Source organism: Magallana gigas, chromosome 5 (genome assembly GCF_963853765.1).
Source record: "Magallana gigas chromosome 5, xbMagGiga1.1, whole genome shotgun sequence".
Taxonomy (NCBI): domain Eukaryota; kingdom Metazoa; phylum Mollusca; class Bivalvia; order Ostreida; family Ostreidae; genus Magallana; species Magallana gigas.
This window is the reverse complement of record NC_088857.1, coordinates 48,091,852-48,103,237: the sequence shown is the minus strand read 5'-3', so window position 1 is coordinate 48,103,237 and position 11,386 is coordinate 48,091,852. Positions and strand designations below refer to the sequence as shown.

The 11,386-nt window shown below is 31.9% G+C and overlaps 2 protein-coding genes across 2 annotated transcripts; one reads left to right on the top strand and one right to left on the bottom strand.

The window, feature by feature from the left end:
• Positions 1-816: 816 nt before the first annotated feature.
• Positions 817-5,325, bottom strand: LOC117685987 (small ribosomal subunit protein bS1m). Its single transcript, XM_034460656.2, has 2 exons — positions 4,888-5,325; positions 817-1,369 (listed from the first exon to the last, which is right to left on the bottom strand). Exons 1-2 carry the CDS (start codon positions 5,298-5,300, stop codon positions 1,198-1,200), a joined length of 585 nt encoding a protein of 194 aa, XP_034316547.1. The 5' UTR covers positions 5,301-5,325; the 3' UTR covers positions 817-1,197.
• A 186-nt stretch (positions 5,326-5,511) lies between these two features.
• LOC105330524 (5'-deoxynucleotidase HDDC2) lies at positions 5,512-10,737 on the top strand. Its single transcript, XM_034460746.2, has 6 exons — positions 5,512-5,659; positions 7,408-7,535; positions 7,892-7,994; positions 8,282-8,350; positions 9,828-9,966; positions 10,440-10,737. Exons 1-6 carry the CDS (start codon positions 5,603-5,605, stop codon positions 10,514-10,516), a joined length of 573 nt encoding a protein of 190 aa, XP_034316637.1. The 5' UTR covers positions 5,512-5,602; the 3' UTR covers positions 10,517-10,737.
• Positions 10,738-11,386: the final 649 nt, after the last annotated feature.

The following is an 11,386-nucleotide window of genomic DNA, read 5'->3' as shown; positions in this document are numbered from 1 at the left end:
CAAGATCTGGTATTTCTGATAATCAGTGATGCAATTCATGCATCCTGACCACAAATATTTATTTTGGATAGACAATAATCTTAGTACCTGCATACCTATATTTATCACTGAATTAAATAAGTTTATACAAATGAACAGAAAGAAAATCGCACGATGCAGCCAATAGATGGATGCCAATAGTGTAAACCAGTAATACATTTGTATCAACTTAAAGGGGCATGGTCACGATTTTGGTCAAAAATTATTTTCCCGATTTTAATGTTTACAATGCTTCAGTAAGGCATTTTTAATAGACAACCAAAATTTGAGTTTCATTTGTTGAGTTATAAGCAAGTTACAGAGCTTACAGTCCTTTGCTATGCATATGTAAACAAGGCTTTTGTTTACATTTTGAACGTTGAGGTGAAAACTCCAGTTTTAGACCGAAAATGAATGTGGTAAATGTTGGAAATATATATTTATGTTTAAAATGAATAAAAAGATGGAAAAATCAGCTTGAGAAAGAACTTTTACCAGTATATTGAACTAATGTAAACAAAAACAGGACACAAGCCTTGTTTACATGGCAAAGAATTGTGAGCCCTGTATCCTGCTTATAACTTCACTACTGACTCTCCAATTTCATTTGGTTATTGGAAATGCATTCCTAAAACATTGTAAATAATAAAAACAGAAAAATAAAATTCGACCAAAATCATGAATATGTCCCTTTAAACTTGCTTAATACTTTTTACTTGTAGTAAATATACTAGATTAAGAATGACTCAAAAAATATAAACCACTGAATGAAAAATGAAGTAAACAGTAAACAATTAATGAAGATAACAACCATTTATTCAAATTTTAATTGGTTAACAGGAAGTTAACAAGCAATGTGAACTTCTGTTGAATGAAAATCAGACATCAGGATACAGGTCTTATGGAAAAGCTAATTTTTTTGAAGTATCGTTACATGTAAAATAACTTAAAACCATTAATACATGTTTTGGTATATTTTAAAAAGATGCCCAACATAGTTCCATAGTTCTGTGCAAGAACTCTTGACAGCTGATCTATAGAAGTAAAGGAACAATGCTGTTGAGTAACACCGAGCTCCGTTCCCTGAAAATCACTGCTTTAATCTTTTGATCACTCTGTTGTTACCATGAAACTCAAAGATTTCACCAATAAAATCAAATATACTGTTATAATATAAAACTAAAACAAGATGTTTTCTTGTAGCTCCTCTTGTAAAACCTCTTTTTGTGTCACATGACCTAGAAGAACTGCATCCGCCTCAAGCAGTGAGGTATGGCGAGCTGAACCAAGGAATTTTTCTGCCATTTCAAATTCTTTCAGTTGCAACTTCACTTGAGTTCCATAAGTGTAACTGAAAAAGAAAAGATATTTTTTTCATTTTTAGAATGAATTAATTAAAGAAAAGTTTAAGACAATATTAAAATATAATACTGTGTCATAAGAGAGTGAGTTAACTTTTGGGACAATTGGCAGAACTACAATTGGGTATGCCTAATGAAACATAGGGAGATGAGGCAATCTGAGTTTGAAAATAAAAATAAAATACTTATAGGACTTGTGAAACCAAATGGTTTCAGCAGATTTCCAACTTTTCAATAAGGCCTACTCTTTGAATCTCCCCTGTACACGTTATAATGAAACAGTGGAGGTAAAAGATATAGGAATCTCAGATTCAAGGGTGCAAAACACGGTTTTATATGTAACATTATAAGGATGTTTTTAGATGAGGACAAGCAAAACTGACCCGTATAAAATGAAATTGTAAAAAAAATGTTACATATACAGTAAAACTCGGTTATAGCGAAGTCCTAGGGATCAATGGATTTACTTCGTTTTTTCCGTAATTCGCTATATCTGTATAACGAATTCATAATAAAAACTACAGCGAATTCACTATAAACAGGTTTTCTTTCACCAGACTATGAATTTTGCTAACTGAGGCTTAGAATAAAAATACATTACTTTAATAATGGGATTGTGGGTCGAAAAAATTATATGAAAATAAATTCATTCAAACTATTATGTTAAATGGTAGTGCATTTTTTTTAAACTGGGAAGAAATTTGTTATAAAAGTGTTTAATTTTGTTATTATTCACCTATTGACCTAGCTTTATATATATACCAGAGACAGAAATAAGATTTAACAATTTTTTATCTCTGATATATATATATACACAATTCTTTATATAAATTGGTAATTCCTTTATATATCAAGCTGCTTATTTCTATTATACTTGAGTTTATCATATATATATATATACCGTATAATGGGTAATTTTTACTGCTGTGATTTTTTACAAATTTGTCTTAAAATAGGGCGATATGAATTTTTACACGTAATTTTTTTACGAATTGGACATGTCCATAAAAATTAAAATCATCTGTGGTAAAGGGGGGGGGGGGGGGGGGAATTTCCCCGCGACTTTGTTACAGGTACAAACAGTACACTAAGATATTACCGGAAAATCAGAAGAAAATTTCTTTAGCGCTTTTTGGGGTCCCGTTTTTACTTGCATATCTGCCAATAGCGGCATGATCGGAATCTGTGTATTTCGTATATTTTCCCCTTTTCGGTGTTCTTGGTGGAAAATTAGTTGTGGCAACCGATTTATTTAAAGCAGTTGTAACTTCCTTTGGAATCATTTCACTAAGCGATCCATTTGGATTTGGCATTGTAGATACTGGTTTAAAATAGCTTCGTATCCCCACCATAGTTATCGACCGAGTGAATGAAATCTAGCTACTAATGTCGCATTATACTTAGTTTTAAAAAATATTCAAGATTGAATAGAAAGATCTGAACTGTCATCACCACGCGACCAAAAACCCTCAAATATACCTACATGTACAGCCGTCAGAGACTGAGCTGAAGGTCATGAACATTACTCTCATATGTACGATGTAGAAAATTTCATGCGGTGTTTTTTTACTTCTGTGAAAATTTACCCGTTTGATTTTTATGCATTAATAAAACTTGTAAAATTTAGCAGCACATAAAAAATACCTGTTATAAGGTGTGTGTGTGTGTATATATATATACCGGTAAATATATATATCTCCAAATAAAATAAAAAGTCACAGTGTCCAGTAATATATGTTAAAATAAAAATAACAACACTAATCGCAAAACGTAAGCGCTTTCATTTCTTCCTCAGATGTTTCACAATACATTTAAAAACAAGTCTTTTTTTTTTGTTTAAACAGACTTGCAACAATGCATTTATCTTCAATAGGTTGGGACCAATTGCCCAAATGGGATATAATAGCCCGTTTGGGATATAATAGCCCAAATGGGATATAAATTTAAAGTGCAAAAAATAAAAAATTTTGATTTTGAAATTTTTGATATAAATCCGCATTAGAATAATGAAATGTAACAACTTTTGGTAAGCAACTTCTTCTGTAACCGTACTATTATAGGAATGCTGGAGAAAACGTACCCAGGAGAAAACGTACCCAGGAGAAAACATACCCAACTTATAGGGTACGTTTTCTCCAGGAGAAAACGTACCCGGGTACGTTTTCTCCAAGAGAAAACGTACCCTATGAAAATAATAAATAATGGTTTTCATATATATTCTTAAATGAAACAAAATAAAATGTACAATGAACATTTGTATCATTTGTTGTTGTTGTTTTTAAATGCATACAATAATTTGTAACATACACATACACGAACATGGCCAGTTTAATTAGTCGACAATTAATACACCATAAACGAAACCGTTAAATTTTTTATTGCAAGTTGTTATTGCAATCTCATTTGGAGAACTAAATGATGAGTATGTCAAGAAGTCGATATCGCGTTATTTTTAACTTTTTTTTTTTAATTTATCTATAAAACAAAGTTGCTTAATAAAACCAATTCTACTGAAGTCTTTTAAATATTTGTTTGATTCATATATATGGAAACTACTACGAAATGTAACATTGAACAGTCAATTTGCTTCCGACGGCACTGACATGTATAATGTATGGAGAGTGAATATTTCTACCTCCTGCGCGGGGAGGCAATAAATAATATATCATAATAATAAATTAACTGCTCAGGTATTTAATTGATTATCACTATAATTAAAATCAGGGGATCTCGCATAGAGAAACTCAAATTGGTAAGGCTACCGATAAATGGATAATTAGAAGAAGTAGACTGATAACACTTTATGACAGGTAATTATTTCGTACTAAAATAAAAGTTGCTACAATTATTATAGAGATATGATTCATAAAATGAATATATTTCTATACATCTATGCATTGAAATATGCATAAAAGTAACATTTGAAAATTATTTAATATGTCCAACCCCTTTAAAATTATAAAGTATTAAATTCAGTATCTATAAAACTCTTACATTTCTGTATATTTATTATGAAAATAGTATTTAAAAGTATTAAAAACAATTAAGTAGTATAATTATAATTTTCATAGGGTACGTTTTCTCTTGGAGAAAACGTACCCGGGTACGTTTTCTCCAAGAGAAAACGTACCCTAGAGATTGGGTACGTTTTCTCCTGGGTACGTTTTCTCTTGGGTACGTTTTCTCCTGACACCCTATTATAGAGATTGATCCCTCAATATATCCAAAACTTCTTGGGGATCAATCTTACAAACTATAGACATATAGAAAAACTTCTTAACCAAAAGTTGTTGCATTTGAAACATATTAATGCGGATTTATATCAAAAATTTCAAAATCAATTTTTTTTATTTTTTTGCACTTTAAATTTATATCCCATTTGGGTTATTATATCCCGAACGGGCTATTATATCCCAATTGGGCGATTGGTCCCAACCTGTTCAAGATGCTTACATGGGCCAGATTTATCCAAGTCTGTGCAGTTACAAACTCATACAGAAGCACATACCTTTCATCAAAACGCGATACCGGCTGTTCTTCTTTAGTTTCCTCATCAACCACGACTTCGGTTACAAGAGGGCGTGGGCATACACAATTAAATTTACCTCCAAAATCAATGTATAAATCATTTGACACAACGTCCACTACCCTTCCAATAAGTATAGAACCAGAAACGTCGCCTAATTGACAAAACTTAGATCTCCGAAATAAATCTTCAAAAGTCACCTTCTTCTTAGAGAGATCCGACCCACTTGTAATTTCAACCTTGCCTATTTTTTCTTTGAGTAATTCAACCTCACGATCTTCAAGAAGTTTTCTGTAACCATCCTCTATATTCAAATAGGTTGTCGTTACAAAAGGCTTGTGATATCCTTGAAAAAACTTAGATAAACACGTTCTTCTCCACAGTTTGGTAGCCATCTTTGTTTTTAAATTGACATACTAATAGCAGTAAGTGCAATATTGCATATGAAATAACAACAAAAATAACTTAATAATAAGTTAATATAAATAAAAATTGTGATAAATTTTTATCTTCGTGTTTGTATATGAGAAGAATAATTTTTAATCAATAATTCAATAATTTATTGAATATTTTAATATATGCGATAAACGTGTACTACATTAGGGATATTTTTCTGATTGGGTTATTATTTCCACGACATTCGGAATTTCTTTGGACTTATTTTATAAAGCGAGGAATTCCGAGCAGTCCAAACAAAATGAATACAGAAATGGACAAGTTGTTAAAGTTCATGACTTTGATTGGCGATCTTAAGGTATAAAATTGTTTATTTTAATGCGTGCTCTATTTGGATGGTGCTAGACTAAGAATCTAGGATGTATAAGCTTTTATGATCAATGAGGAAATTTATCAAAGTACTGAGTTTACTGGGAGTCGCACTGTAAGCTCAAGTGTATGGCACGCCAAATAAATGAGCTAAACATGGTTTCTCATGTAATAAACTGGGTTGTTATTCATTATATATAAACATCGTTAACTATAGTTTCAAAGTTTATAAACAATAAAGGTTATTCACTGTTAACTATAGTTTTCAAACCATAAACTGCATGTAACTGTTTACTATACATGTAGTTTATTTACTGTACACTATAGTTAACAATTCGTTCACTATAGCTTTCATTTGTAAAACTATATTTAATGATTGTAAACTATAGTTTATGCTAATCTAAATTTATCTGTCTTTACATAAACATTTATATAAATAAACAATAGATTTTGCTGATAAATATATTATATTCACATTTGAAAACTATAATTTACATTTGTTAGCTTTAATTAAGAGTTGTAATTTTTAAATCATAGTTTTACAATCGCCAAACTATGTTTATCAGATCAGTTATCTCAAATAGTTGCTAACAGTGTTAGTAATCGTTAACACTTCTGAAACATAGGTGATCGCCTAAACTATGGTTTACAGATATGAAATATAGATTAACGCTACTGGCGTGCGACCAGTTCTCGCCGAGTACCATTTCTCGCCAGTACATTGTGACGTCATTTTATCAACACATAAAATCATGGACGAAAAATGACGTCACAATGTACTGGCGAGAAATGGTACTCGGCGAGAACTGGTCGCACGCCAGTATAGACTATAGTTTTCTGTCCATAAACTACAGTTTACAAGAGATCTACTTAGTTTATTGACTGTGAAACTACGTTAAGATCATTTTGTGAATTTGGGGTGCCCATACAAGTGAGCATATGATCACTTGTTGTCCACAGGGATTTGACCCAATCTGAGCAAAAAAAAAAAGAAAAAGAAGGGGGAATATAGTGTAACAGGAAAGAAGAAATTTTACAAGCGGTTGTTGATTTTGTCAGTACCTACACTGTAGCTTGTAAAATAAAACTCTTAAAACTTTTTAGTATAAATCACAATAATAAATGTTTCCTTGTGTTGATTCACAGAAACTTTCAAGATATTTGACCTTCCGATAAATTGGTCAATGCTGTTAACCCTTGTACACAGGACCCCACCAAATAATGAGACAAACCATGCGACATATCGGAAACTGGGGAGTGAATGGATGTTCTAATTTTAATTAGATTGCCATTTTGTAAATTTGAAATTTAATATATGAGTGTGAATATACAAAAATTCAAATGATTTAGTAAAGATAGACTGATTTTAAAAAGGCATGGTCACAATTTTAATTAAAATTCATGTTTTCATTTTTAATGTTTACAATGCTTCAGTAAGGCATTTCTAATACTAAGTTAACCAAAATTTGAGTATCAGTCGCTGAGTTATAAGTGAGATACAGAGCTCACAATGTTTTGTTTTGTAAAGCCTTTATTACATAACAAAGAATTGTGAGCTCTGACTCTTTCTTATGACTCTACAATTGACACTCAAATTTTTTTGCATTAGAAATGCATTACTAGAGCATTGAAATAAAACAAAAAAATTAAAGAAATCAAATTGTGACCATACCCCTTTAATATCATATGGAATTTGAATCTTTGTAAATAATTTTTTTAATATTTTTGTTGGTCCAGCGGGTGAAGAGGACAGGCTGGGTGCTGCGACAAGTGAAGGAGCCCGAGTCCGTTGCAGACCACATGTATAGGATGGCCATCTTGTCTTTCCTGGTAGACCCCACCAGCTCAGGTCTCAATAAAGACAGGTCATAAACACACACACTAGTAAAAAGAGCAGGAGGGCTGAATTTGTATAATCTCATTTTATTTTATGGAAAATTTTATTCCTTACCTTCCAGCATCTCTTTTACAATGTATCTTCTTCCTCATTCTATATGTTTATTACTTGCTTTTTTAAGGAAATACAAATTCTCTTAATTGGCCAGTTTTGCATAACTAAATACTGTAACTGGTTGATATTTTCTTGCTTTCATGGCCAAATAACTTCTGCCCTGTTCTCATTGCATCATTTTTATGTTTATACTAGGAAACTTAATCAGAGATGATTGACCAATGCAGAGTCTGCTTAAATAATATCCTGTGTACATGTATGTATCTGCAGATGTATCAAAATAAGTCTGGTGCATGACCTAGCAGAGTGTATCGTAGGAGACCTGACTCCCCAGGACAATATTCCAAAGGCAGAGAAACAAAAACAGGAAATGGTACATATTTGTCATTAATTTTGGCCAATGGAAATAAACTTCAAACAAATGGAAAATGGTCTCCGTTTCCTCTTAATTTAGACCATTTTATCCCAGCAAAAAAACATATAGTTTACATGGTTTAATGTTCAAATACAATGTAGTTAAAAGAAAATTTCAGAGTATTTTCTGCAAACACTTCAAGATATCACATGACTCACAATTGTTGCTTATCCTGTTTGCAAAAAATTCATTGTAATACACTGAATTGCCAGCAAATCTTTCTGTAATTTTGTATTCATTTTCAGGATGCCATGAAGCAGATATGCAGTTTGGTACCTGAAGAAGTTGGTCGAGAACTGTACGAGTTATGGGAGGTAAAACTATTCCTAACAAATAAAAGTAATGAGAGGTAAATTAACTGAAAAAGTTATCCTATTACAGAAAAATTTGGACAGGGGCCCTATTGATTATGGGTGGCAAATTAACCTCAAAGGGGTCATATCAAATATAATGGGGATAGAAACTTTATGAGAGGACTAAACAAATATAAGTTTAATGGTACGTGCGTTTGGACACTATAGCATTTGTTTAGACTAATTATGAATACATTCATTTACTTTTAATGAATTAATTGCTATAAAAACATGCATGCTGAAAACAAGGCAAATGAAAGTACAAACTGTTGGTCACAGTTATGATATGTAAATCAGTTTAATTTATTTCATGGCATGCCTTGTCAATTTTGATGCACATACAATGTATATGCTTGAGATATATAGGCTGCTTAGTTGATGAGAGAAAAAATAAAATTAAGTTTTAAAAAAAACCAGTTACATTTATATTTAAAAAATATCTTTTTTATCTGCCTAAGGCACAAAGTTGTCTTCTTTGAGGTGAATAGTAGAAACTGCAATACATGTATTAACAGTAAACTTTAGGTGGAAAGTTGAGTTATGGCACTTTTGTCTATGTTAATCTTGATCATACATGTTACAGTAATAGAATTGATTTGAAAAGTCATACAGTATGCAGCATTTTGACGGGGGAAATAGGACAGAAAATTAGGAAAGGGGGGGGGGGTTAAAATGTTAGAACTTTTTAAAGTGTTAATTGATTTTTTTAGCCGGGCTCTGCTGAAAGCAGAGTCCTGGTTGTAGGCAGGCAAATCGCCAATGTTACTATAAATAGCACAACTTCAAAAGTAAACAAAAAACCAAACAGCATCCAAGTAAATGCTTCCGCTATACCAAATAGTTACACAAAGAGCCATGTTTTGTCAAAAGTGTTGGCATTTTGTTTCTTTCTTTTTTTAAATTTGAGAGAATTGTCTATCTTATTTAGTTTCCTTATTAGTAACGTGTTTTAAAAACAAGACAATGCATTTTTGGACACATACAATGCGCATGAATTTCCATGAACTACTTTGCTGCTCGTTGAAGAAATGGGGATAGAATATATAACACTTGTTGCAAAATTCAAGGCAGCAACTGTTGAATTTTTTTCTACTGGACAGAAATATTTTTGTTTATAGCCGCTTACAAAATTTGGTTGCTCTCTGACGCTTTCCCGAAATTAAAAGCATGAATGAGAGAGAGAGAGAGAGAGAGAGAGAGAGAGAGAGATTTATTTTCAGTCTTTACGACACAATATGCATAAAGACACACCAAAAGAGCCCGGCTTTCAGTACTTCCATACTTTGATTATTTTAAGACCTCAAGAAGTAAATTATTTTTGTTTGAGTGTTTTCTTTGCACAGTGAATTATTGGCATTTTCTAACATTATTACTGATTTCTCAACAGAGCTGCACTTGTACTAAACTGGCATAAATTGGTGATCAAATATTTATTCAGGATTATGAATTTCAAAGGAGTGAAGAGGCCAAGTTTGTGAAGGATTTGGACAAGTTTGAGATGATACTTCAAGCTCACGAGTACGAGACACTGAGCGATTGTCCAGGTCATCTACAAGAGTTCTTTGACAGCACAGCAGGTGAGCAATGCGAAACTAATTGTTAACTTACTCATTGTCTGCTTCAAAGATGAATTATATTAAGCATCCGTTGACATTTTATTTCCTGCCAATAAATCAGTCATGCAGGTCTCATCTTTTCTCCACGGGATATTGATCTTTATTCTCTTTAATTGGATAATGTATATTGTATTGTCACAGTCTGTCTGAAATTTTTTGGGCAGCTTCTGTGCCAGGGTAATTTTAAAGCGTAATTTAATCACTTTGCTGTGCTACTTCAAAATACTACACTATACTATTAATGACAGCGTCAGTTGATGTGTAGACGTAACAATTGACATATTTAAAGATACAAGTTTTTCTGATATATTTGTTTTATACATAGTTTATTCCCCTCCCCCTTGAAACTAATATACTTAATAGAAAATCAAGGTCAAAAGAAAATTACAGTCAAATGAAAGACACCCAAATAAATAATTTTGGTTTTGTTTCAGGAAAATTTAAAACAGAACTAGTAAAAGAATGGGTAAAGAAGTTGACCACTGACAGAACTGGCTCAAGTGCAACGTGACCAAAATTAAATGCAGAGTATTTCATTTTCACCAAATGTTTAGGCCCTTAGTGATTATGATCAGACAACTTTCATTGTTACAAATTGAAGCTTTGTGTCATTTTTGTATGAAAAGAAACCTAACCTTGATGTATCTGCAGAGCAGTGGATTATCAGGGTATTTTTGTCATTATGTTACATTGACTTAATCTAATTGCAAATAAAGCATTATAATCTGATAATTGTGGTAGACTTGAAGAGGATCAGATTGTCAAGGTTTCCACTGTAATTCACCGTACAATGTACATAAAAAATATATAATAAAAAGACAAAACTATAGATATTCATTAAGGTCAGAAGACATGTTCCTCGAGCATAATTTTTGTATCTCCTCGTAATAAAGAGTTCAAATAAAAATTATTATTTTTATAATGATTTTTAAAATGATTAAAATTTACTTGTATATGGTTATATGCCTATATGGCCGAGTGGTTACAGCTGTGGCCAATCTCTTCCAGAAGCGTAGGTTCTAGAGGTTGTGAGTTCAAAGCCCTGCCCAATATAGTGAATTTCGCTGTGCTGTATTATTTATTTATTTTTATATCAGCAATTCAAGTGTATTTTCAAGAAGATTATATAGGAAATTGCATTCTCTAGTATTTTGCAGAAATGCTTGGTAAGGTATTCTAATTTTTTGCAAGAAAGCTTGTCGGAGTAGTAGTAAACCATTAACAAATTCCTGGAAAATGTTATATAAAATTGAGGAACGTGTCGTCTGACCTTAAATTAATAAATACATTCTTGACTTTGAAATGTTTTTCCTGTTTTATTACTTTTCTCCACATCCACATCACTTTATTTCTTTATACAGTCATGATGAATCACAATATG